We start from the raw sequence: 27,004 nt of genomic DNA, 5'->3' as shown, positions 1-27,004 counted from the left end.
AGAACATTACGCTTTTTAAGCCAAATTCAAAAATATTTGTTGTACTCTTCCTTTTATATGATGTATCCGGAGCAAGCATAGAAGGCTGAACAGTGGTTGCCTACGGTTGAGGGAAGGATCTTTTGAGAGCAGTGGAAATGTTCTTAAATTGTAATGTGGTATGGTTGCACAACTATAAATTCACTAACATTTATTGAATTGTATGGTCACAGCAAGTGAATTTTACAGTATGCAAATTATCTTAAGTTGTTTAAAAACTAAAAATAATACAGGATTCGGGTGGGGGGCCCTACCCAAAGTCACACAGCGAGAAAATTGCAGAGTCATGATTCAAACCGAGGTCTGTCTGCCCGGAGTCTGCTCTAAAGGAGTTTCGCTTGGGTTTTCCCAATGCAAGGACACGAAGGTACGCGACCGGCGCGGTGAGGGTGGCGGCGTGAGCGGAGAGAGGCCGCCAACCCTCCCGGGTACTCACCCATCAACAAGGGCTCAAGAAACTCAAAATCGGCGCTCTGGGCCCACGGCGCTTGGCGCTCCCGCCTCCGGCTCGAACCAATCTCACCCTCTAGGTCTCCTGGCCCGCCCAATACGCGGCCGCCCCTGGGCGCCTTCCAACAAGCAGCCTTCTGATTGGCCTCTTTTGCCGCCCGCCGCGTTGCCTAGCAACCAGGCTTCGGGGACGCAGCTGCTGGGCCTCCAGGCCTCTGGCTACGGAACCTCGGGGCTCTTTAACTGCTGCGCTCGCTTCCTGCACCATGTCGGTGCGGACGCTACCGCTGCTCTTCTTGAACTTGGGAGGGGAGATGCTCTACATCCTGGACCAGCGGCTGCGGGCCCAGAACATCCCGGGAGACAAGGCCCGCAAAGGTGAGAGGCGCCCAGCGCGCAAAGCCAGCCCCACGCCCCACAGCCCGGCCCCTCACCGCTGCCCCAGCCCCCGCAGCCAGACCTCCATAGTAGTCCCCTTTACAGACTCACCGACACCCATGCACTCTGCGCTCTCGCATTCAGGGACTTCTCTCACCACCCACAGCCCTATCCAGTCAGAGCCCCTCGGGAGCAAAGTCCCTAAAAGATCGTCTCACCGCAGAGGGATTTAATACCCCTACTTGATATTGTTAGGGTACCTGACCTCCCCCCACCATTAACTCATCCCTTCAAATGATTTCCCAATCTCTCGTGACAACCGGCCCCTCCCAAATGTGGGAGTCCCAGCAGCCCACCACTTGGCGACACACTGCTAATCCAAGCATCCTCTTTCCCCGAGTGAACCTTCTGAGTCTCCATTCCTCTGTGCCGTATTCCCCTTCATGAACTGGAGGCCAGTCTTGCTAATTTCAGAAGCTATTTCTAGAAAGATGGGGTTCTGAAATAACGTTGATAAATAAGAAAACATGAGAAAGTTATGTCTTTCCCTTAACAATTGTTGGAAGAGAATGCAATTGTGGAAATAATTTTATGAGAGTTTCTAAAATGCAAGATCTGTCTCCTATACACACCACATCTAATCCCCAGAGAAATGGCCACTCTGAACTCTCTGCCACCCTTTTTCTCTCCCTCTTTCCCCCACTTCTCAACCAACAACTGCTTTCACCAAGTTTCCTGGGATTAAATATGAAGGCAATATTTCAAGGTAAAGGAAGAAAATTTGGTATAAAGGTGCCTGACATGATTGCAGATTAAAACATTTATGCTCTCCAACAGTCTCTGTATGCTCAATTGATGTTAAACATACGTATTCAGATGTTAAGCATACATATTCAGACAGTCACTATTGTATCTGTGCAGTTGAGTCCAAGTCCATGCATAAAGAGATTTAAAAAACTCCCTTTGGCATACCCTCTCCATTCATTCTGTAGACTGCTGCCGGTGAGCTTTCCAAAATGCAAATCTGTCCATAATGCTTGCTACTTAACACCCTTGGTCAGCTTTCCACTGCTGTCTGGATGGCTGCCAAGTCCTTGGCAAGACATTTCAGGGTCCTTCCTGATCTGACCTCTGTCCACCTCTGCAGTCCCACCTTCTACCACTGCCTGCCTCCTACTGTGTATCTTAATAATACCAAACTGCTTGTAGGTCTCCATTTAAAGCATGTTCATTCGTGTTTCCACGCTCGTAATTCCCATTCTACCCAAACCTCCTGTGTCTGTGCTAGTCATTCACCTTCCAACCTGCATTATTCAGCTTAAGAATCATCACCTTCAGGAAGCCTCTGCACATGGGGAAAGGGCCTGCACGTACTCCCATAGCATCCCATGTGTGCCCCTCTCCACCTCATTGCTGGCCATATTATACTGAAATGGTCTGTATATGTGTCTGTCTCCCCCACGTGTTGTCTTATTCATCTTTGTATTCCAGCACCTAGCATAATGCCTACAGAATAAATTGGTACTCAGTAAATGTTTGTTGAGCTGCTGTTTTACATGACATTGCCATTTCTTCCTCAGGAAGGTTCTGTTTTTCTTGGCATTGTGTTATGTGATTTCATTTGGGCTGATGGCACCTGTGAGCTGACAGGTAGTTTTTGGGCTAGTAGTCTGCATCTTGGAAGGCAGTGTATATTAGCAATTAAAAGCATGCTCTCTGTAGTCATACGGAAATGGGTCCCAATACCAGCTTTGCCGTTTAACTAGTTGTATGACCTTGCAGTGTAACCTCTGTAAGCCTGTTATTTTTCCCCATAGAATGGGAATAATAATATATACCTGACAGTGAAGTTGTAAGGATTGAATGAGATCATGTACTTAACACATTTAACACAGTGAATAGCAGGCATGGTCTTCCAAGAGAAGGTCTGTGCAAAACCCTATGAATATTAGGGGACTGACTTCCTTTGGGTTCAGGAACTGTTGTCCTTCTGGGTTTGCTAGATGCAGCTTTAGAGAGTTTCAGACATCGTTAGTAATTCACATTCACACACTCATTCCTGTCACAGTCGGGGTGAGTGTCAGATGTGAGATGTCGGGTGGAGCCTGATGTAGCCATTCTGCGCCTTCACTGGAGGTGGGGCTTTTGATCAGTCTGTCTGCTAACTGATTTTAAAATTGGGGGACCTATCTTCCTAATACAACAACAAACATTTATTAAACACTTACTATGTACCTTGGACTTCTCTGAACACCTTAATCCCCATAACTAACCTGTCATGTATTAATACTGCTGTCCCATTTTACAGGTGCTCAGAGTAAGGAAAGTAAGGCTAATTTTCCCAGGGTTACATAGCTGGTAAGAGGAAGAGTAAAGGATTTGAAATCATGTCATCAGGCTCCAGGTCTCAGATCCTTAACCCAAATCCTTAACTGCTGCACTCTACTGCCATACCCAAGGGGACTGTATCAGAATCTTTGTGTGGATGAAGGATGGAAGGTTGGGAGGAGAGGGAGCGGTTTGGGGGAAAAATCCAATATACCCACTGATTTTAAAAAAGAAATGGCAGGAAAAATAAATAAAAGAAATGGCAGAAAGTAGTTGGTTGACAGGGACCTGTAGAAAACAGAGCGAGAAACCAGAGCAGAGAGTGTGGGATTCCAAACGCGGAGAAACACTCATCTCTTCCACCATTTAGATCTGGTGTCGCTGCGGGAGCAGGAGCCTCTGTGACAAAAGCCTGTGCACAGAGGCCTGTAAAGCACCAGGTGCAGTAAACTAGTCCTCATTGCAGCTTTGAATGGAAATCATATTTCTGCTGGATGTTTTCACTACCTTGCACAGCTAATTGGTCTCCTGGAGGCCGTCCCACTCCCACAAGGCCAGTGCAGATATTGCAGTTTTTTTCCCCACAGCGCAGCCCCTAGTTCAGCATTCAACAGAAAGGAAGTCCTCTCTCTGTGGGGCAACTTTTGAGTGTTGCATACTGAGTGTGGTCCCAGGTTTTAAGCAATAGCAAAATAAGAAAAGCTGCCTTTGCCTCACTCCCGTCCTCTTTAAGATACTCATAAGTAAGACCCTCTTACATTTGATTTACATTCCTCATTTGACAGAAGGGGAACCTAAGGCATGGGGCCATTAAGTGACTTATTTTTCCAAGATGCAGATCCCAGTGTAGGACTGAGCAACCAAAGGCTGTGAGGTTCTATTTTTATTTTTCTAGTTCCAATTGAACAGGCAGCTCTGGATAGCCTTGGGCTTGCCTCCCACTCAAAATATAACTAAAGTGGAATCGTCACAAACAAGTCATCTGGAGAAATAATAGAAAAACAGGGCATCCTTTTCCTTCCCCCGTCTTCAGGAGGAAGGGGGCTGGGAGCACACAGCACGACAGAGACCTCTGCTGGAGCTTAGCGCCACTGCTGCGGGAGCTCCTCGGAGCCCTGGCCATGGGTTCAACAGCTCCTTTTTATCAGAAGCAGGCAGTCACTGTCCCTTAGTGTAGATGAGCCCCTGGTAGCCCCTACTGTTCCAAACACACCTTCAAGAGAGTTGCATCTCAGCCTCTGCTAATTCCCATGAGCCTAACAGACAAGACCACCTGTAAAATAAATGCCACAAAAATGATAGAAGATGTGGACATTATGCTAAAGAAGCCAGCACCTGCTTTAAGGCCAGACTCTTGGGGCTTCTTCCCCAGTATTTTCTCTCCAAAACCCTGTGACTCTTGCGGCAGAAAGATGGTGAATTTTCCCAGAGGAGTCTGACCTTGTACTGGGAACCCTTTGCAGCCAGTTAGGACTGTGCTTTCAGACCGCTCTCAGGAGCTGTTGGTATTGAGTATTGAAGACTCATATATGCTTTGATTATAACTTCACCTCTGAAACAATCAAGTACAAATATTTCCATGAAGGGACCATTCATGACAAAATGTTTTCAAAATGTGGATGTGTGTAGAACTCTGTTTAATCTATGGGTGGTTTTTCTAGATTAAAATCTCTCCCCCAAAAAATTAAGGAAAGGAAAAAAATCATCTTGCATCCTTTATGGGTGGTGTCCAAAATTGTGCAGTAGAGAAAGCAGAACTAGGAGGGAAGCCAGCCAAGTGCTTGATGTGTCTGTTTCATCCCTACAGAACCCTAGGAGGTAGGTGCAATTATGATCCCCACTTTACAGATAAGGAAACTGAGGTTAAACAAGTTGTTTGAAGTTTTATAGCTGGTAAGTGGTACAGCCAGGTCTCAACCCATAAAGGGTCTTGGTTCTCACAGATTTCTCTGGCCAAGTACATCTTTCCTTATTTGGTCTCCTCTTGGCATCTCCCTGATGACCTTTGGCCTCAGGAGCTTTCTTTACAGTGGTGCCATCATTAGTTCCCTCTTTTTACATGGAAGTCATGCCTCTCTAAATAAAAAGTAAATCAGAAACAGACTTTTTTCCTTTTAATTCATGTTTTCATGTTTTCTAATTTTAATAGTTCCATCTGTACTCTAAAAAGGGAAATCTTACATTAATTTTAAAAATCAGGTTGTAAAGAAAGAAAATCCTTTCTCTACCTGTTCTTGGGATTATTCTTCCTTGTGGAAGTTAGTGTTTTTAAAAGCCTTATTTTCAATGACGTGTATTCTGATAGCGTTAGAGAGGATGACTTCTTGAGCCTTGTGAGGTAAACCGCAGGGTAGCTAGTTCACCTGAGCTTCCTCTCCTCCTAGGCCACCCTCTGTAAGATACAGCTTCCCTAGGGCTTTTTTGGAACTTGTTATTTATCCGTCATCCTTTTAAAAGTTTCAAATGGAAGGCAGAGTATTTGCATTAAACACTAATGCAAACGTGAAAAATAAAGTTTCATAGACCAGATCATTGGAATTGGTGTTTTTAAAGCCTCGTTGAAAATAATGTTCTTACTTCATGAACTGGTGTTTTCTTTTTATATGCTTCATGTAGATGAATGGACAGAGGTGGACAGAAAACGAGGTATGCTATCTCTGAGCTGCATGTATTCAGTCTGCATCCACAGGTTCACTCAGTCCTTCATCAATGGGGCTTAAAGTGGGACCACTCTAAGTATTTCCAAATAAAAGAACAGGCGTGAGTTTCTCTCTAGCAGAGACACTGGTTATACATTTGAATCTTTTACATATATAAGTGCAGTATATAAGGATGAAACCCAAGCAAACGTTGGCCAAAAGACCATATTGCACCTGAGGTATTGGTCTCTTTTCATCAGTTCCAAGCTTTGCAAGGACAGCTGGGGCAGCAGCTACATTTCTGGGTAGGCTGTCCTATTTAGTAGTCCTTAAAACAATTCTGTGACCGTATCGTGTAGCTGAAGAGCTGTTTTCCTTAGCACAGAGGTGTCTGTTGAGCAACTGAGAAAAATGGAAGCCTGTTTAGGGTAGGAGGTTGGGGTATATAGCTCAGTGGTACAGCACGTGCTTAGCATGCATGAGGTCCTGGGTTCAATCCCCAGTACCTCCATTAAAAAATAATAATAAATTTGTTTAAATGGAAGCCCATGTCTGCATGGCCACCAGGATGGCAGGCAGAAGGCATGATACACACCCACTGTGGCCTTATCGTGCTAGGTCTTCAGTTTCCCCTTCACCCCAACTAGCAGCAAACCTGAAAAAGTTACCAATTCCTCAGAATAAAACCTTACAGACTTTCTCAACTTTAAATGTGACAAGTACCTTCCATCATTTGACATTCGGGTGTAGTTTATGCATGTCTCTCACCACACCAAGTATGCTGAGCAGATAATATATATAACATTTAAGAGCACAGGCAGTAGCATCAAACAACCCCATCCTAATTTCAGTGTCACCATCTGCCTCTCTAAGGCTGTTTTCCTCCCTGATAGAATAGGATAATAATTCAGAGTTGCCTTGGGGTTTAAATGAGATAATGCGTGGAAAGTTCTAAGCCCAGTGCCTAGAACATAATAAGGCTTCAAAACATGGTAACCATCTAGAAGTCGTAGCTTCTCTGTTTTACCTTTGGTTGTAAATGTGTGTTCCCATAAACAATAATATTTATGGCAGAGGTAGTTGCTAAAAATTCAATACCTTTCATCAAGAGAATCATTTCATCACGCCAGGCTTGAAGAAAAGCCCAAAGTGCCTGATACACTTTTATAATAATACTTCACAGCACTTCCCCTGAGCAATTTTTGACTCACCTCTTGATGCATGGCAGAATTTCCCAGCGAGAAGTGTAGATTTTGAAGGCTTTTTGTAAATGCAATTAAACCACTGGAGTTTATCTTAAGCATTCAAAAATAATGAGGGGAAACTGACTTCACGCACTGAACCCCGGATTATAAGCCTGGTGTGTTAAGAACTCAGTTACTGACCCTTCGATGCACCTATGAAAAATCACCCCAATACCTGGCCTTCATCTCCTGATGAAACCTGGCTACTAGTACATTCCTGCCTCATGAAATTATGCAGAGGTCATGTGAGTGCCAAAAACTAACACCAAGACCGACCGAGAGGTCTGGTTAAAACTATTTCTCAGGTTTGAGTTAAATGCAACGTGGGGGCCTACTCTAGGGCGAGGACATTAATTTTGTCTTTGGGCCTGGTGTTTATCTCAGCGTCTGGTGTATAGTAGGTCCGCATCAGCCAAGTGCCAGGTGAAGCACGCTGTGAGAAATAAGCATGTTAATTCGTGTCCCCACGCTCTTTCCAAAGAATTAAATGAGAGTTGGAGCCCTGGGTGCCAGAGCCCAGCCATAAGACTGCCACTTCCTCTTGGGGGCATTTGTGTTCACTGCTCTGCCCACAGGGACAGGGCCTGCTGCGCTGTCTTTCCAGCTTGTGAACTTTCTGGAAGTTCTCGTGGAAGGAGCTATGGTGCTATATAGCTTATTCACTTCCCAGGGGGAAAGGCTTCACTTTGCTTTTTACTATGCCAGAGTGCCTAACAATCGCCTTGGGATTTTCTTTCTTTTAGAACTGATTTACTTGGGTCTCAGCTATTTTTCTAGCTCCTGCTAAAGGCTCAGAGACCCTAGAGAAATGACTCGGCCTCTGGGAGAATGTAAGCGTGCACTTGATCAGAGCTGATGTGGTCCTTTAACTTGAATTCTTCCTTTTTGGCACTCCTCCCTGGCCTACATAAATCTGTGGAGAATTCTTCAAAGTCTCTCATTTGAGGCCTTATATGTGACTTTCCAGTTGTACCTATTTCCTTGCAAATTCTGCATTTTATATAGGCCGTGGTAAGAAAAATGTGAGGAAGCCCAGTTTACTACAGGTCCTTACTTGTTTAGGTCGAAGGCGAAAGGCTGTGCTTGGGGCAAAGCGGGAAGAGTTGGTCTGTCTCCAGGCTGTCCCCGCTGGGGAGGGGTTAGTGCACATGGAGGCAGGCTGCCGTGGGTTGGGGTTGTGAGTTGTCCGATGGGAGGGATACCCCGTGTTGGTGATGGGTCTGGTTCTCCCTTACTAACGGGATGGCGTCCACAGTAAAATCTAGAAGTCAAGTGTGAGTTCAACACTTCCGGAAGGAGTCACAGTCAGTTCTTTTGTGTCAGGGTGGGCGTGGGGAGGGGGTGTTTCGTTCCCCCATTCCTCCTCTCTAGCCCTTCCATTTAAGATTTACATACAACTAGCCCTCAGCTCCTCGCTTCTCCCCAAAACTGCTCTTCAAGATGCTTTAAAATACTGGCCTGAGCCCTCAGGGTACTTTTAGCAGTTACTTAAAGGTGGAGAGGGTGCCTGAAATCTTGACCTTGCCTTCACTTGCTAAGATACAAGGCCACAGCCAGTCACCTGGTGGGTCCTTCGTGTGGCAAGAGAAAGGCATCTGTATCTTCCAGTAATAATCAGTCATGTTTAACGGTTGATTTTGTATAATTATTTTAAGTAACCAATTTTCTTTCAGTTTTTAATTACTACGAATGCATGGTCTCAGCATCCATATACGATCACCATTAGGCCAGAAAATATCTAGCTTAATTAAGAATAATCTGTGTTCAACCATACCTGTTGTTGTTCCTTGTACCAAAGGGTTTTCCTAGCCCTCAAGTAACGTTATTTGAGTAGCACAAAATATCTAAATGAATCAGTGGATGAAGAACTAGCATTATAAATCCTTTGGTCTGCACACATCTTAGGACCTTTTATTCTCACCACGTGCAAATTTTCCATCTGAAAAACAGTGTAAGACATATGACTACAGTATAATATCAATATTACAGATCAAATACAGAAAGTAAATTTTTAGGCTTCCTAAAATGGTGTTAATCTGAAGTACACTTGTAGAAACATTAGAAATGTTTTCAACTCTAACCAGTGGGTAGCCTTGTCTATTTTTTAAACCATTTTGCTAAAAAAAAAAGTCAATTACCATTATAGGTCCCATTTTTATAAAATTTGTTTTTAAGTAAAAATGTTATAGACTTGCTAAACAAACAGACAAAACAATAGTGATGCTGTTTTTCATTTTAAAATAAACTCTAATCTAAAATGCTTATAGGAATCTTTTTTAGAGAAAAAAGATACTTGCTTCTTCTCCTTCTATCTTCTTTGTCTAGAACTAGAATTATAGATCCTTCGTTTGCACACACCTTAGGACCTTTCTCTTTCTATTTTCTTTGTCTTTAGAGACCCTAGAGAAATTACTCAGCATTTCTTCTTTCTCTTCTTTCTTTAGAGAAAGAAGAAAGATTTCCCCTCTCATCAAGTGAGATAATGTGTTTGAAAGTTTGTAACCCCTGAAGCACAGCACACTTGTACTTTGTCTCATTTATGTTTGCCCTGAGATGGTCTCATAAAACACTCTGGACCCTGCTTTCTCCTGGGGCATCTGTGTGGTTTCTCCCCGGGGAGCAGATCTTACCAACGATATCCACATCCCCCCTCTACACAGGCCCAGATACTCCATTCCATTCGTATAGAGACCATCTCCTGAATAAAGCTTCCTCTGATACCTCACTTAGCTGCATTCTCTCTTGTCTCTCCAGTTCTGAATGACATCATCTCAACCATGTTCAATAGAAAGTTTATGGAGGAATTGTTCAAACCCCAAGAGCTCTACAGCAAGAAGGCCCTGAGGACTGTCTACGACCGCCTGGCTCATGCCTCCATTATGAGACTGAACCAGGCCAGCATGGATAAGGTGAGCAGACAGCTGCCTCTGTCCTCTGGCCTGCATTTCTTGTAGATGAGCCTAGACTGGAATCAAATGAGGTGATGTAGGCAGTGGTGCCTGGCAAAAGAACAGGCACTTGTCAAAGAGTTGTTCTTGAGCTTCCGAGTTGGGAGGACCTCAGAAGTCATCCGCACTGACCCCTTTGTTGTTTATGTCATTCCATCTGCCCAAAGACAGTGCTGGTCTGCATGCCTGTATTTATGACCACCTCAACCCAATACAAGCATCCAACCCTAATTAAAAGCTTTAATTCTGCTTCCTTCTTAACAAATCTCAGCTCTGCAAACCAGGAATTTTTTCAAAAGCAAATTTCAAAACTGCTCAACTTTACTTATAATGTAAACATATCTGTTTCATTGTGAAACAAATTTTTAGGGTACTCTGATTTTAGAAGTAAGAATTCCAATAAGCAGTGGCAGAGAATTAATAAATCTCTTGTTCAGAAGAATTCCAAACACTTATATAGGTCTCTGCCCTCAAGGAGAGAGAGCATAACTCCCCACTCCTTGGATGTGAGCTGCACTTGGTGACTTCCTTCCAAAGAGGACAGTATGGAAAGGAGGAGGGAAACAGCCAGCTTCACAGTGGAGGAACATGACAAACATGACCTCAACCAGGGGATGACATCAACAGTGATAAGCCACGTGGTGGTACCCTGATTTGATGTGATGAGGATAGCGCTCCACCTCCATGATCGTCCTCCCAAACACCCACAACCCCAGGCTAATCATGGAAAAAAACCGTCAGACAAATACCATTCAGAGGTCATGTTACAAAATAATACCTGACCAGTAGTCAGAACTGTCAAGGCCGCCAGAAACAAGGAACTCCAGAGAAACTGCCACAGCCAGGAGGAGCCTAAAGAGATATGATAACCAAATGAAATGTGGGGTCCTGGAACAGAAATAGGACATTAGGGGAAAACTAAAAAGATCCAAGTAAAATATGGACTTGAGTTAATTTTTTTAAATAATTACAATAATAATAATTCCTTTTCAACTCCCTTCATTATGTTAATTTTTAAAAATCATGAGGACTGATGGTGCTAGTTGTGCAAAAATCAACACTGTCTTATTGCTAGTACCTGGAAACCTTAGACAGACTGGCTTTAGCTATGCCCTCTTGCTCCTGCCACTTACCTTTAGAAAGTGACTTTAATCTCCTTGAGCCTCCATTTTCCCTTCTGTAAAATGGGGATAATAATAGCTGCTTCATCCATTACTAGGAGGATTAAGTGAGAAACCTATATAATGACACACCTAGACCTGGCACATAGTAGATGTTGAATAAATGTTCATTATCTTCTCTTCTCTGCTTGTTCCTCTCCCTCTGCCTTTAAGAAGGTTTAGGTTTGCAGAGTGAAAGGACACAGAATTTGGAATCGGGGGAAGGGTTTAGTTCAGTGGTACAGTGTATGCTTAGCATGCACAAGGTCCTGGACTCAATCCCCAGTACCTCCTTTAAAAATAAATAAACCTAATTACCAACACCCCAAAAATAGAACTTGGAGTCAAAAAACCTAGGTTCAAGTCTTAGCTCTCCCAGTAGCTGTGAGACCCAATTTGCTGAATAACCCTGAGCTTTCATTTCTTCATCTTATTCCTGTTTTTATCCTTTATTCCTAGCACAGTGTCCTGTATGCAACAGGAACTTAATATTTGATAATGATGGTGGAGAGTCTCAAATCTATAGCTCTGGATTATATACCCCTGTGACCACACCCCTGACACACACCCCAGGCTGCTCCTGTTGTATGCCACTTTCAAAGTGAAATGTTTAGCTGCATGTTGGAGAAATGGGATCGTGTAGAGGGTTCTAGCAAGGGTATCAGGATTTGACCATCTTTAGTTCAAATCTCATCCTGTTACTCACTACCAGCTATATGAAATTAGGCAAGTTTCATCATTTTTAATCTTGGGGTAATAAGCTATCTCACAGAGTTCTTGTGAAAATTAAATGGGGTCAAATGAGGTAATGCTTATGTATGTGCTTGGCGCAGCACTGAGATGGCTGTAGTTTAATTTCCAATCCCATCTCAGACGTGTCCATAACTCATCTCCCAAACTGGCTCCCCCCACCGCCCCTGCCAGACTTCCCTGTCTCAGTCAGTAGCATCATGTGTGTCTCCCAGGCACTAAGCTGAAAGTGCTGTGGTCATTTTAAACAGCCCTCATCTTCATCCCCCAGATCCAGTCAGGCACTCACCGTGTACTGACAGCTTTCCTCCTGAGTATCACGTACTCTTCTTTCCCCGGCCTTGTCCATTCCCACTGTCTTTACTCCAGGCCTTCTGTCTGGGTTACGCCTGTTGCAGAAAAATGCATTACAGCTCCGTGTTATATAGCTCAGTGTTAAAGCTCAGTTGTGACAGCAACCTGGATCCCCGCAGCACTCAGAGAGTTGGAGAACTCAGGTTTATTAGGCCTGCGTGCCCAGAAAAGTTAACACTCCAAGCTCTAGACCCCGTCTGTAGGTTTATATGGGCCTTTATAGGCTGCCAGTTTTACACTTTGCAACATCTTATGCAAATAAAGTATAACAGAAGTTGGCCAACCAGGAACAAGCTTTGTAGGACTAGACCAATCAGGAGTGAGAGAAATAACCAATCAGGAGTGAGCTCCATGCAAATGAAGTACTACAAATGGACCAATCAGAAGTTAGGGAAGTGGACCAATCAGAAGTGAGAATAATAACCAATCAGGAGTGAAGGAAATAACCAATCAGAAGTGAGCTCAGGGAACCAATAGAATTTTAGGGGTAAGCCATTTCAGAGGCAAAAAGTGAGATAGAGCCTCTGGGCCAGGGAACCAGATGGTGCCAGCAGGAGAGTAGTGGCCCTGCTTGGGGGCCCTGCCGGTTTTTTTATGGGACTTCCCGCCTCACTCCAACAGAATGTCTTTCATTCATACAATCAGGAGATATTGCAAACCTCTTAGGAGCCCAGCACCAGCTAACCTTCCTCCCCCCTGCTCTCACATCTCATCATCCCCAGACCCACTAATCTCGCTTAATTACCACTTTTACCACATCAGCTCAGGAAGTTTCAGTAGCCCCTAATTCCTACCACATCTAATCTAAATTATTCTGTCTGCCTTTCTAAAACCTTTAATATTCTAATCTTGCCATAATTACCCACCTTTATTTCCCAACGTCCCCAACACAAACCATCCCCTGTAGTCAGGCTGCTGTGCTCCTTCTCCCAGGAAAAGAGCATTATCCATGGCTGCCTCCGGACCCTTGCACATGCTATTCCCCTCAACTAGAATGCCCTTCCCCTCCCTCAGCCTGTTCGAACCTGCCTGAGTTCACATCAGGCCCACTTCTTCCACAAAGCCTATCTTGACCACTTTGATCCTCACCAGTTTCCCACCTCTGACCATCAGAGGTGGTCATAACACACGTGGGACTTGTTGATATCTTATTAAGTATTATTCATCATTTTAAATTGTTCTCATGCAGTCATAGAACTTTATTCTTGTCATTTTCACACATGTCATCTCATTTACTCCTCTCGGTGATTCTGCAACGTTAGAAAATTAGGGAGTAGTTTTTACACATGAGAAAACTCAGGCTCAGAGAGGTGAAGAGACTTGGCTTGGGCCATCAAGTCAGCAGCAGCGGAGGGCTTGAACTCGAGTTTTCATTCTCCAAGTCCAGCACCAGTTCCAGGGCCCCACAGCTGCCCATGTTGTTTCATACGTGTTGCATCAGCAACACACATAAGCTGACCGGAAATCCTGGTTTGCTCAGAAATGTCCTGGCTTACTCCTGTAGTCCTGGCTTAATTGTTAATGTCACCCCCTTTTACTCTCAAAAGTGTCTTGGTTTGCGTGATAACTAGATATGGTCACTGAGCTGTAAGGTAAGCCCAGAATTGGTTTCTAGTAAGTGCCTGACTGAGTCATTGTTGAGAGGTTCTGATTTCTGCCTTTATGGTCCTTTTTCTTTTGTTCATCTCTGGGTTGGCAGCTCTATGACCTGATGACGATGGCTTTCAAATATCAAGTACTGCTGTGTCCTCGTCCCAGGGATGTGTTGCTGGTCACTTTCAATCATTTAGATGCCATCAAGGGATTCATCCAAGACTCCCCAACCATCCTGCATCAAGTGGATGAGACTTTCCGGCAGCTGACTGAAGTAAGCATGTAACCAGTTTATCACTTCTCAGCCCCAGTACCTGTTCTCACTCCTCTGTTAAGAACAGGCAGAGTCAGCAGGGAGGGTATAGATCAGGGGTAGAGCACATGCTTAGCACAAAGTCCTGGGTTCAGTCCTTAGTACCTCTATTCAATAAATAAATAAGCTTAATTTCCTCTCCACCCCAAAAAAAAGAACAGGCAGAGTCCAAGACAAAGAGAACAGGGTGAGGGTGAGGAATGACAAAGCCTGCCACTGTCCCAGAAAATTCTAAAAATCTACAGGTGTCCATTTTGGTAAGACAGTAGATGTTACCACCTTCCACCCTCTCACCGTTGCCTTCATAACTGGGAAAGCAATGATAAAGAGCATAGCTGTTTTCTCCTAATTTTTCCAAAAGGGAGTTGGTGGTGGATGTTCTGTGAAATCTTGGGGACTGGGAGAGGTGACGTGCACCCCGCTCAGTGTGCCGTGGTGAGGTTGGTGGCTCTGGTGAGGGAGCAGTGCCAGCCCTCCTGCCCCTCCTGCCCCAGCAGCTGAGTCCTCTCCTTACTTTCTGGCTCCCATCCCTGAGCACCCCCTACCCCTGCCTGTCTGCACTTCCCATGGCACTTCTGAAATTGGAATGCTTCTTTCTGCCTTGCCTCTGGCAGACGTACGGGGGACTCTCTGCGGGGGAGTTCCAGATGATCCGGCAGACACTCCTCAGCTTCTTCCAGGACCTGCACATTCGGGTGAGTGAGTGGGCAGCCCCGGGAGAACCCTGCCACTGCTGTCAAGGGAGATAGGGTGCAAGTCTTCAGGGCAGACAGGGCTGGGATTCTGCCCAATTAGCAACATCCTCAGTGTTTTGCTGCATGACAATAACCTTTCTGATGACCAATCTCAGCTGTTTTTAAATAGACCAAGGGAGACAGTGATGACACCATTCCTTCCCAGTTATCTTATGTGTTTCTTTAAAATACGGTTTCTTCCCTGGCTTCTCCAGGCCAGCAGCCTGATCTTAATTCTAAAACCTTTTCTTGAGCCTTTATCATCTTGACTTCTCCAGGATCTGAGCTGTCAGGACGCTGCCTTCCTGCTCCATGAAAAGCTCGCCTCTCCTGGGCTTTCATGGCATCGTACCATCCTGGCCTTCACTCATCTCTCCCATCTCTCTGCCTTTCACTCCTTCCTCCCCGTCTTCCTGTCTCCAACTCTCCCCTCTTCTGCCTCTACCCACCCCCTGCTCTTTCCTCCCTACTTTGACTACCAACTCCTCCACGTAAGACTCCTGCATCTAACTTCTACCCACCCTTGCCCCAGCTCTGCCATCCAGCCCCACATCGCCCCCGCTTGCTGAGACACTCTACCAGTGCCCACAACCGAGTGTCTACAGCTCAACTAGTCTCCAGAATCAAGTCCAGCTCAACTTCCTGATTCCTTCTGAAGACTCCGCCATTCCCTCATTCATTCAGCTCAGAACCAAAGTGTCACCTTTGATTTCCCTTCTCTGATATTCATCTAATTGCTAATAAGGCCAACCGAGTTGGCCTTTTCAATCTCCATGTCCTCCTTTCCATTCCTGTCACCACTAGCCCTGCCCAGGCCTTCATGCTTCATGTTGGCTCTTGCCTTCCAAATGACCCCACCTCCTCCTTTCATGCCTGCTCCAGACAGTTCTATACCCTGACTTGGAAAACACATTCTGAGCTTCTGAATTTGGGGCCTGTCTGTCTTAGACAGGACTTTGTTCCCTTCCATAATTTAACACACTGATATGGGAAGGATGGTTGATATGGCAAAATGAGCCCAGGCTCCAGAATCAGGCACCCTTGTGTTTGAATCCCAGCTCCAGCACAGCTCCATGACCTTGAGCAAATTACTTCTCTAGAGTCTTAATTTTGCCATCTGAAAAATGGAAACAATAATACCTAATTTAGAGTTTGTCAGGAAGATTAAGTGAAGCAGCACATGTAATACACATGTATTTGCTTGTCCTATATATAGACACACACATATACTCTCTCTGTATGTAACACACAATAGAGTGCTTCTGGAAGGAAGGGCAGGAAACCTGTCACAGTGGTTGCCTACTGGGAGTGGGAGCTACATGGATGACAGGGGTACAAGAGAGACTTACATTCCCTTGCATACCCTTTGAACGTTTTGAATTTTGTACGTGTGTGTATAAAATAGTTATAAAATAAAATTTTTTTAAAAAGAAGAAATAGAGCATGCTTAGAACCTGATTGTTAGTTCCCTTCCATGAACAAAGAAAGACAAATAGATTTCAATACTGGTGCCAATTTTATTTTGAACCCTCATGAATAATTTCATTTGCTATGGACGGAGCAATGATAACATCAATATAAATTAAGATTAAAATTAAAAATATGAAAGTACAAATAAGATTAACTTTTGCGTTGCTATAAAATATTGAAAACTCTGCATCATATTATTGTCAAGACTGTGCACATTTGGACATTGTTTTATGGATTGTAGTAATATAAACAGCTATATTGATTTCTCAATTCTGACAAGATAAAATTCATTATAATGAAAAGACATTCCTAATAATAAATCTATAACAAAATCATTCAAATATATTAAACCACAAAATATATTAAGCTTTACCAGCTAAATGGGCAGGCAATGAAACAATAGAAAGTTCATCAAGAGAAACAGGAATCACATATCCTGACATTCAGCCACTGATCTGTAACATCTGGCTGGTTTTCCAAATCTGCTCTCTAATGTTATTTTTGCTCAGCTGCAATTTGTGATTGCCTATACAGATTTTCTCTGTGTTCAAAACAGTCTTGATAGTTTTGAGATTTGTTAGCAAAACCAGCTAACTAAATCAAGAGTACACAGCTCTGACCTAACAATTCCTTGCTCATTGTTTAACCAAAGCAAGTACAAGACTCCTCATCCTAATGTCCAGAGCTTTCTGTGATTTCACAAAATAGCCTGAGACTGGATGTGGGGATTGAGCGAAAGAAGAATTAAGAACAACTGCTAAGTTCTTGGTGCCATTTTCTGAGTAGAGAAAGGACTGAAGGGAAGTATATTTGAGTAGAAAAAGGAATTAATTCTATTTAGGTTTAATTTGCCTATTAGACCTCCAAGTGGCAAAGTCAAGTCAGCAGGTAAATATCTAAACCTGGAGCTCAGAGGAGAGAGCCAAGCTGGAGAGAGAAACGTGGGGTTCGTCAGCATACAGCAGAGAGACAGTATCAGTCTTCTGGCCACTGGATGGATGCTGGCCCTTCTCTCCCATCCACAGGCAGGATGTGAGAAGCAGAGTCAGCATTCTGTCAGCTTCCGCCTCATTTTTAGATCATGATTTTTCTGCCCTCCTCCTGGAAGGCCAGACCGGCAACCACAAAACCATCCAAAGCCCAGGACTCATCCCTCACTGCTGAACCTGGCTGCCAAGTCACTCATCCACATTCACTGAGCTTTTAAATCCCCGGCTCATTCTCCTCCCAGCCACTAGAATCCCACCATCATCCTGGGGAGTGCTGGTGCTTAGGAGATGTCTCATCCAGCACTCCAGCCCCACAGCTCCATGACCTGCATTCCCTCTTTCCATGGGAAACCTGGGTCCTGCCCTCAGGAACTCATCAGAGAAGGGAAGGTGCACTGAGGGCCTTAACAGGTGTTCAGTTCTGACACAGAAGAGTGTGAAGAGAGAGGACACAAAGCAGGGGGTGGTCAGTTCCACCTAACAGAATCAGGGAAGTCTTCGTAGAGGATCTGATATCTTCTAGAAGAAATAGGTTTTCACCAGGACCATGGGAAAAAAAGGGAGGGGTTAAGAAGACACCATCTCAGTAAAGGCACAACACATGTAACCACCTGGCAGAATTGGTGGCACAGGGAGCCAGAAGGTTGCGAGCAATCGAGTATGGCTAGAATATAAGGTTCAAGGAGGAACATGGCTACAGAGAGGAGCAAAGGGCTAACTGGACGTTACCTGGCAGACAGCAGCCAGTGAAGCAGGAGAAGGACACAGTCTGATAAGAGTTTAGAAGATTCTCTTTAGTAGCAGAATGAAGGTGGAACAAAAACAGATGAGAAGAGGCAGGGAGACCAGTGCAGAGGCTCTGCAGTGGCCAGTCTAGAGGTGATGGAGGTCTGAGCTAGGGAACAGGGTAGAGAGGAGGGGCCAGACACAGAAGTGATCTCTGGGTGGGCAGGGCTTGGCGACTAAGTAGCCTTAGGAAGGTGGTGGGTGGGGGAACTCAGGTTGCCAACTTGGTGACCTGGTGGTGTCATTCACTGGGATCAGGTTAGGGAGGACAATAATAAGCCCTGTTCCAAGCAGAGTGAATTGGAGGTGCAGCCGAGAAACCTATAGGTGGACACATTTAATAGGCAACAGGATAGGTGGGTCTGATGCCCAGGGAAGAAGGCTAAGTAGAAGTTCCAGATCTGGGAGCCATCAGGGTGGAAGTGAATGCTGGCACATGGGAGTAGATGAGATCACCTCAGGAAAAAAAAGGGTGGAGTGAGAACAGGGCATGGGAGAGTCACACCTACAGCTAAGGGCCAGCAGAGGAGCTTGGCAAGCAGGCAGACCCAACAGTCCCATCCAGCAAAAAGCAGATTCTCAGGTCAAACATAGACCCACACTTGGATTAAATTTGTACATTTCAGATCTATGGATAGTCAGCTCTATTAGAATCAGCTAACAGAGGGTCCCACACATACATAGTCTCACTTGTCTCTCCAAACTTCCTTTCTCCATGCTTGTATTCATATCCCTTGGTCACAGAATCTCAAGGTTAAAAATTCCTTAAAAATCATCAAGCCAAACCCTCCAGCCAAACCAGTGTACACATCCCCCCTAAAAAAGATGACTTGTGCCAGCCCGTCTCTGTTTCTGAAGTGTCTTCACACCCACCTTCTCCCTCCAGGCCCAGCTCCAAACCCACAGTCACCCCTACCTACCCCGTCTGCCTGCAGTCATTCTCCTCAGCCGACTAACGTGCAAATGCTGTTCAGCATGTCCTGCCTCATAGTGTCATTGTTTTTCCGTTTTATGCTGTTTCCTGTGTCCAATCAGACAGCAATACAGAGAATGTTAGCTATCACTTACTGAGCACTCATGTGTCAGGCCCTGTGACAAGTGCTTTCCGTTCATTATCCGGTTTAGGGGTCCCACTAACCCACTGAATAGGTACTGTTATCCCCCGTTTACCAGAGAGAAAGGTGGTGCAACTTAATGAAAAACCCAGAGCCCAGGAGGGGCCCAGCTGCGATGTGAGCCCGGACAGTCTAACATCAGCAGCCAAACTGCCAGCATACAAATCCTCACCACTTTGCATTTTCACTGCCTTGTGTGCACCAGATGTTTCCTCCCGATGATGTTACAAATATAATCTTGTCAAGTTTTAGAGTCTGAAGGGACCTTCAAGTTTATCTCACTTTACAGATGAGGAAGCTAAGAGCCAATCAAACTGATTAACTGCTACAATCCTAATGGAATTTAATCTGACCAAGACCTCAACACATGAAGCAAGGAGTAGAAGTAGGCAGAATGTGGGGTTTTCAGTCACGGCGAAGACCTTCCAACTCTAATGCCACTGGATCCGCCAGTCCGGCCCCTTCCCACCAGCCCAGCATGTGACTGAGAGCTTGGAGTCAGAAACACAAGGTCTGAATCCTCAGCTCTGCCGCTTATGAACTGGCTGGCCTTGAGGAACTGTTTTAACCTCTGAGCTGCTGATTCCTCATCTGTAAAATGAGGGTAATGAGGATCTTATAGCTGAAGCCTCACAGCTGTATGGAAGGTTAGCAAGGAAGCAAGTGGGTGTGAGATTTGGAGTCATCCTGGGGTTTGAGTCTAGTCCTGTCTCTTATTGTTCTCTTTGGGCAAGTCACTCCACTCTGTGAACCTGAGCCTCCTCATCTTTAAAAGCAGGGATAGCATCACTCACCTGGAAGATTTGCTATGTGGCTCCAAAGAAGTTCTGTTTGTAAAAACACTCTAACTTGTCAGGGGCTAGTTCTGGTGACTTTTCTCTCACTGTCATCAGGTCACTAGGTAGCATTCCCACGCCATTACACACGCTCCATCTTCAGAATGCTGATGTCTATGAACATATGCCAAGAGAAATGACAATAAGTGTATTTTTTTCCCAGGTGTCCATATTTCTAAAGGACAGAGTTCAGAATTCTAATGGCCGCTTTGTATTGCCCGTGTCTGGGCCTGTTCCCTGGGGAACTGAAGTTCCTGGACTCATCAGGTGAATTCTCAACAGTCACTGTCAGACCAATGTTTGGAGTTTCGGGAAGCCAATACCTGGGCCACCCCATAGAAAGCAGCCCTTCTGAGGCCCCTCCCTTTCTTCAGCGAAGCACAGCAGTGAGGAGGTCAGGTTCTAATCCAGTCTGTCACTGAGCAGACACTTGAAGCAAACCACCCAGTTCTCCAGGATTCATTTCCTCACCTACCGAATCGTTACTGTGAGGATGAATAAGACAATAATGCTCTAAAGGGCTACCCAGCACATAACATGTACTCCGTAAATATCATTATTACTATGTTACTGTCATGACCTCCACCAGCATCTTAATCTTGAAGCAGTGCATGAATTCCCTTTTGTCCCATAGTACAGGAAATAAAGAAGTATCCGGGACATTCCAAGCTTGGAGAACACTGCAGCATGTCCTGCTCTGTATTGTAGAATGTTCAACCGCAAAGGCGAAGAAGTGAGGAAGGCAGAATTCAAGCATGGCGGGAACTATGTCGCGGCCCCCAAAGAAGGGTCCTTTGAACTCTATGGAGACCGAGTCCTGAAACTGGGAACTAACATGTAAGCAAATCTCCCTCCCCGAATGGATCCAAGTCCAAGGGCAGTCCCTTCATTTAAAAAACCAGCTTGACTTCTGCTATGAAAAAAAATCCCTGCTGACAGTTGGAGGAATTCCCCCTTAGTTACACATGGCATGCAGAGCCCTGACGTATCCAAAGGGCACCTCAGATCTCCCAACATAAAGTAAACTCAACAGATTGAAAAGATAAATAATTTTAAAGAGCCACGTGAGAGAACCCGCCAAAACCTTGGTTGCGATGGCGATCCCAGAGGGCTTGGCTTTCATGTACCATTCACATTACTTTCAGCAATACACATTACTTTGCAAGAGGAGGCATTTCCACACAGCTTCCCAGGTATTTTGTTTTGGGAAGAAATGAAACGTGAGTGGTTGACACCCACTTAGTTGTATTCTGTATTCCCAGCACCTTTCTGGATGCTTTGTCACACCTCGAACTAAAAGCTCTGCGCTATATTCACAAGTTAGAGGGACGTCAGGGTCAAAGGGCTGGACAAAGTTATCACGGTTCTCTGTTGACACCAGGTACAGTGTGAACCGGCCCGTGGAAACCCACATGTCTGGAGCATCCAAGAACTTAGCTTCACAGACACAGGTGAGCTTCTGCCTCCCTTACTTATCTTCTTAGAGCTTATTTCAAGATACAAGAGTCTGGACGCGGAGAAGAGTGGGAACTCTAGATTTCAAAGCTGGCCAACTTTACCCTCGTTGTTTGTAGTCTTCTCAGTTCCACCTCACCAGTACACAGGTTTTTAATTATAGTTTCTCATGGAGACTTCCAGCGATCTGACTAATTAGGTAATTTTAGGCTTGGTTCCACCACCGTAATTAAGCAGGAACCACACACCAGGACATGTGAAATAGCATTTGTACCAGTGCTCCTAGGCCCGTGGTTGCTGAGTTCAGCAGTTGGGTGTATTCTGACCATTAAAACATCCCTTTTCAGTGCTTCCCTGTGTAATGATGTGGAAGCTAACTTCAAAATGGGGGTTGGGGTTCTCTAAATTCTGTTTTACAAATTTTCACTGAACTAGCTACCAGCTAGCTGGAGGACAAATGACAGAATATTCAGTTACTCGGCAAAATTCTATGGTCTGGGTACTCAGGACACAGAGCTGGCTTAGATGTGGTCCCATCCTGAAGGGGCTTGTAATACACTGGAAAGACAGTGGTAGGAACACAGAACCATAACATGGCAGAAAAAGACTCTCTGGGCATCCTGAGCAAAGTGCTGTGCCCAGAACACATGTCCTGTCCAGAGTGTGCAAGCAGGGGACAGGGATCAAGAAGGCTTTTCAGAGGAGGTGACGTTCAAGCAGGGTCCAGAGTCGGGAAGATACAAAACAGCCGAGAAGGAGAAATAGGCATGCAAACCAAGGTCAGAGTACGAGCAGAGGCACCCAGAGGCACAGTGTTCAGGGGAAGCAGGGAGCCTGCGTCTCTCCCACGTGGCTAGATCATAATGCAGTAGAGGCAGCGGCCAGAGATTTGGCTGGACAGGGACACCAGGGCCAGATTCAGAAGGGGCTGAAACAATGTGGATTCTGTCCTTTAGGCAGGAGGCAGCGGGGTTTGTCTCAAGCAAGGGAGAAGTGAGATGAGGACCACATTTTGGGTAACTGGCAGCAGAGTGACGGAAGAGGCGAAGCGGGAGAAGGCTGGTCTAGAGAGAGCCGGTCAGGAGGAGGGGTGAAGGCTGCGGTGGGGCCAGGCCAGGAGAGCGGGAGCCATAGGAGGGAAGGGATTCGGGGGTGTGTACTCGGGTCACCACCTGAGGGCAGTGTGGGAGTGCCTGCGGAATGAGTGCCCTCGGACCTGGATCCTTCACCCAGGCTGCTTGTAGATGCCGAGGGAACTAGACTGCCTGAAGAGGAACAAAGAAACATTCTCCTTCAAGGAGGAAGGCAGTGCGAGGAGAACGGGGTCCCTGGGGCCTTCCACTCCTCCGGAAAGCGTGACTGTCTCTGGTGTGTCGCCTTGCTAGAGTCCCTCTGGTTCTGACGTGGATTATTTCTGTTTTGGTTAAGCCTGCCTTGCTAGAGTCCCTCTGGTTCTGACGTGGATTATTTCTGTTTTGGTTAAGCCTGTTTCCTATGCTTCATTTGGACCCAGTTCTTCCCAGTTATTGTTCTGCCTTGTTTAGTAACACCACCCTGGGTCTCTGGGGTCTCAGCTGGAAACCAATCACCTTCATGTGGCTAAAAGTCATGAAACTGTCTCTACAGGAAAGCATTGCTCCCAACCCTCTTGCTAAAGAAGAACTGAATCTCTTGGCCAGGCTGATGGGAGGGATGGAGATTAAGAAACCCAGTGGCCCTGAGCCAGGATTCCGGCTGAATCTCTTCACCACTGATGAAGAGGAGGAGTATGTTTACAACTTGTTTCTTTAAAGACATATATAAAAATCTTAAGTGTGATAAGAACCCAAAAATGACCATTATAAACCAATGACACTTCTCAACACAGAGGTGAAGATCACAATGAAATACCAGCAAATTCAATAACCTAGTTAAAGAAGAATCCACCAGCATTAAATAGCCTGAACCTTCTGGATTCATTCAAAAAAATAGTTCTAATGTTTTATTTAGCAAAGCACAGTTCAACAAGAGAATGAGAAGTCAAGAGAATCATATTAAGAAAAGACTGTTAAGAAATTAGAAGGAGGTTGGAGCAGGATGTCTTTAGGATTAGACAGTATGCCCAAAACCAATAGCAATAGTAATTCGCAAGGTTTAGAAAGTGCTTTACAGTTTACAGAGCACTTCTGCATTCATTATCTCACATGCTCCTCCTCACAACCAAATATTTGGGGTGGGGGTTGCCTTCCCTCATCAAATTGGCAGGTATTGTGGTAAGTGTCAGGATCCAGAGAAGGAGCGTAAGACCTGGAGCCTGTCCTCAGGTGCTCCCAGTGTCCTGGGAGCGTGAACGTGTGCGCGGGTCATTCCAGCACCATGTCGTAACCATGATGGAGGACACAACAACTGACTTTGCACCAGCAGATTGAAGGAGTTGGCAACTAAGCTGGGTCCTAGAGTCTGCCAAGCAGAGGAACGGGAAAAACATTCTTGGCAGAGTTCAGTATGTGCCAAGGCACACAGACATAAAAGGACTTGACTTCCTGGAGTGTAGGGTGCATTGGTTGGGGATAGCATAGAAAGCTGAAGAGAAAGGGCAGAAGATGAGGCAGAAAAAATAGATTGCCAAATTACCAAGGGCCAGTTTGCCATGCTAGCAGGGAGAAAACTTAACCTTTATCCATTTCTCTATCATCTCGTGCAGACAAGCAGCACTAACCAGGCCAGAAGAGTTATCCTATGAAGTTATCAACATCCAAGCTACTCAGGTGTGTGCAGGGGATTACACAAGGCAAATCTTATTCCCCTCCTCCTCTTGTAGTAATCTTGAACTTCAAAGGCCCTCCCTTCTCCTATCTAATCAGCACTTAACTATAGTCCCTATTCTGACAAACAGGTGAGGGACTGAAATTCATCACAGTGGTGGGATGAAAATTAACTACCAGCTGCACAAAGAGGCTGCAGTGCCAACACCACATCCTCCTCATTCCCTTCCACGTCTCGCTTCTCTCACAGGACCAGCAGAGGAACGAGGAGCTGGCTCAGATCATGGGGGAGTTTGAGGTCATGGACCAGCCGAGGCGGATCACCAGCAAGGGCGATGATTTGCTCGCCATGATGGATGAGCTGTAGATGTGCTGAGCGGGCACGCCCCTCCCCCTATGCAGAGGATGTTGGATGAGGACCCTGGGGGGGGCCCCCAGGAAGCCAACTGATGCTGCTAGTTTTCTACTGAGTGAAGCCCTTACCTCTTGTTCCTGTTTAGGTAGGAACGAACTGTGCGGGTCCCCCTCCGGGAGCACTCTTCTCTGGAAAGCACACACATACACCGATTTTCAGCAAAATATATTCTAGCTTTTAAATTGGACGGTTCCCACTTTCTTTCTGGTTTTATGACAGTTGTGCAAAGCATCCGGGGCCATAGTTCAAGCCCTAGGGTCAGTCAGAGGGCACTCCTGTTGCCGTTTTCAGTTACAGCTTTGCTGAGAGGACCACGGCTGCCCGTGAATCGTCATGAAACTTCAGAGCTTTCTGGGATGTGTTCTGCCTTGTGAGTCTGACAAAAGTGGGAAAGGTAGTTGCCTCAAACAGCCAGAGCCCAGTGTAGACAGCCCTCCTCTCTCAGACACCCTGGGAACTGTAACTTCAGAGGCAGAGTAAGCAAGGCCATGACAGGCCTCACACAGCGCATGTGAGTGTCTGCAGTTCTCTGCACATTTCTCTCTCCATATGTGGTGTGGGCTTATCCCACATGGAAATGTGTACCAAGGAATCAGTTTGCTTTTGAGCTTCTTGCCCCCAGAGTCTTCCTCCGCCACTTAGTGTTCTTGCCTTGTAAGAACATCCAGCATGACGTGCCAGGACATCTGCCTCTCCTGCTTCGCCATCAGTGGCCAAGCAGAGCCTTAAGTTGGATGCACAGGAGGCACGCGTGGTGTGCCACCGTCCCTTCCACGTACCAGATGAGTTACTTCCCTTGGCAGGATGCCAAGTCTAATTGGAATCCATGAGAAACATCTCAGGCCAGGGCTACCTTAATTGTTTCAGGAAGGAGGCTCAGCTCTTGCCTCATGCTCATCCTGGACTGAGTAACGGCAGGCGAGGGGCCAGCTGACATTCAGAGGCCAAGGTCCATTCAGTCCGATGGAGGGAATATCCAGAAGAGCAGAGGTAGGCGAGAAACTGAGCTGAGCTGGTCGTTGCCTGAGACTGAGCCAACCACCAGGACCACTTGGACCCTTGCACCTTGGCAAGAGTTGAGGCAAATGTATTTATGGAATGTTAGGGCCAGGGTACCTGTCCTTTAGCTTCCCCGTGGTACAGGGTTTGGATACAGAAAGGTAAATCACCAAATAAATTTAAGTTGCTTCTAACCCATGAAAGTGACCCACAAAAGCCCCCAAAAGGTCCGTTGGGGAAGAGAAACACATGGCGCTGTAAGCCACTTCTTCCAGTCTTACAAAGTGCCTTCTGTTTTTGTCTCTTTTAAGTAATCTGGCTACCACTTGGGGGTGGCCTGACTGGGTGACAGATGAAGGGGAAGGCTCTGTCCTGAGCCTGAGCCTGTCTGCCACCACACTGCTACAAACCCAAATTTCACTGTCTGCCCCAAGTGTGACCCGGGGCCTTGGAGGTGGGCCATGCGCTGCTGAGAAGCAGCCTCCTACCTCCACCTGTCCCAGAGCCATGCTGATGATTCCAAATGTATCTGTTCTCTCCGTGAATAAACAAGATACAGATCTCTGGTAAGGCAGCCCGGTGATGAGGCAATCTTTGAGTTTCATGTCTCCAGACTTGCACAAATGTTGAGAAAAACAAGTTTATTTGCATGGTGGTTCAGGGCACCCAGAGAAATCAGGGGAGTCGGGAGGGAGCAAAGGAAAAAGAAGATGGGGATTACTCTGGCAGGAATGTGGACTGAGCACTGACAGCACATCATTGTTCATTTAAAACCAGGTCACGGGGTCTGAGAGTGTCACACAACAGTGGCCAGGGCGCTCCAAGGGAAGGCATGCTGTGGTCCCCATCCCTGCCTGAATTCACCATGGTGTCGGGCAGTTACCCTCACCGAGCCTCGGTTCTCTCATCTGTAAGAAAGGAAAAGAACTAGCCCATTGACTCAAAGCCTGCTTGCCCAGCTAAGCTATTGAGTTGACACATTTCTAGTCCCTGCCAAGTGAGACCTTAGAATTGGAATTTTACCCATGCTTCTCCCCACTCCATGCTTCGGGGGTATATCTGCTCTCTGGCACCAATTCTGTGACTCACCTCTTCCTGAACTAAGCTTTAAGCTGTTCTGCTCTTGTTCCTATGAGTGTCGGAAGGCCCTGTAGATCAGGCAAGGCAAAGCTCTAGAAAAGCCTTCTGAACAAAAGTGCTTTAATGGCTCCCAGAAGAAAGATGTAATAAAAATTGAGAGTGAAGGGGGAAGGAGAAAGGGGGCA

The 27,004-nt window shown here is 45.8% G+C and overlaps 1 protein-coding gene and 2 long non-coding RNA genes across 6 annotated transcripts in view; 1 reads left to right on the top strand and 2 right to left on the bottom strand.

Annotated features, from left to right (window-relative positions):
- LOC116668345 overlaps positions 1 to 574 on the bottom strand; it is a 77,010-nt gene extending 76,436 nt beyond the window's left edge. Inside the window, exon 1 of one of the 2 annotated variants that reach the window (XR_004325509.1) lies at positions 476 to 574. This is a non-coding gene — a long non-coding RNA (uncharacterized LOC116668345). The remainder of the gene's footprint in view (positions 1 to 475) is intronic. The other variant, XR_004325510.1, reaches the window with a different exon arrangement.
- Positions 575 to 629: 55 nt separating this feature from the next.
- OSCP1 (organic solute carrier partner 1) lies at positions 630 to 25,332 on the top strand. Of its 2 annotated transcripts, XM_006186327.3 has the most exons (10): positions 633 to 867; positions 9,833 to 9,987; positions 13,990 to 14,157; positions 14,811 to 14,891; positions 20,290 to 20,393; positions 20,835 to 20,963; positions 21,508 to 21,577; positions 23,208 to 23,347; positions 24,265 to 24,328; positions 24,576 to 25,332. In XM_006186327.3, the coding sequence occupies exons 1-10, from the start codon at positions 756 to 758 to the stop codon at positions 24,690 to 24,692; spliced, it is 1,140 nt and encodes a 379-aa protein (XP_006186389.1). In that variant the 5' UTR covers positions 633 to 755; the 3' UTR covers positions 24,693 to 25,332. The 2 variants fall into 2 exon arrangements, with proteins under 2 accessions (XP_032351869.1, XP_006186389.1); XM_032495978.1 differs by lacking the exons at positions 20,290 to 20,393; positions 20,835 to 20,963; positions 21,508 to 21,577; ... (1 more) ...; positions 24,265 to 24,328; positions 24,576 to 25,332 and adding an exon at positions 16,186 to 16,361 and having other exon boundaries at positions 630 to 867; positions 14,811 to 14,895.
- On the bottom strand, positions 10,349 to 20,257 carry LOC116668346. 2 transcript variants are annotated; one of them, XR_004325512.1, is made up of 3 exons: positions 20,085 to 20,257; positions 12,226 to 12,325; positions 10,349 to 10,878 (listed from the first exon to the last, which is right to left on the bottom strand). It is a non-coding gene; the product is annotated as an uncharacterized LOC116668346 (long non-coding RNA). The 2 variants fall into 2 exon arrangements; XR_004325511.1 differs by lacking the exon at positions 20,085 to 20,257 and adding an exon at positions 19,096 to 19,144.
- Positions 25,333 to 27,004: the final 1,672 nt, after the last annotated feature.

This window comes from Camelus ferus, chromosome 13 (genome assembly GCF_009834535.1).
Source record: "Camelus ferus isolate YT-003-E chromosome 13, BCGSAC_Cfer_1.0, whole genome shotgun sequence".
Lineage (NCBI taxonomy): Eukaryota > Metazoa > Chordata > Mammalia > Artiodactyla > Camelidae > Camelus > Camelus ferus.
This window is presented reverse-complemented; position numbering and strand designations above follow the sequence as displayed.

Bases quoted from the DNA above. Each gene is read 5' to 3' on its own strand.
- OSCP1 (XM_006186327.3), top strand. From the start codon at position 756: ATGTCGGTGCGGACGCTACCGCTGCTCTTCTTGAACTTGGGAGGGGAG. The intron at 9,988-13,989 runs GTGAGCAGACAG...CTGGGTTGGCAG, and splicing joins ACCAGGCCAGCATGGATAAG to CTCTATGACCTGATGACGAT. The intron at 14,158-14,810 runs GTAAGCATGTAA...TGCCTCTGGCAG, and splicing joins CTTTCCGGCAGCTGACTGAA to ACGTACGGGGGACTCTCTGC.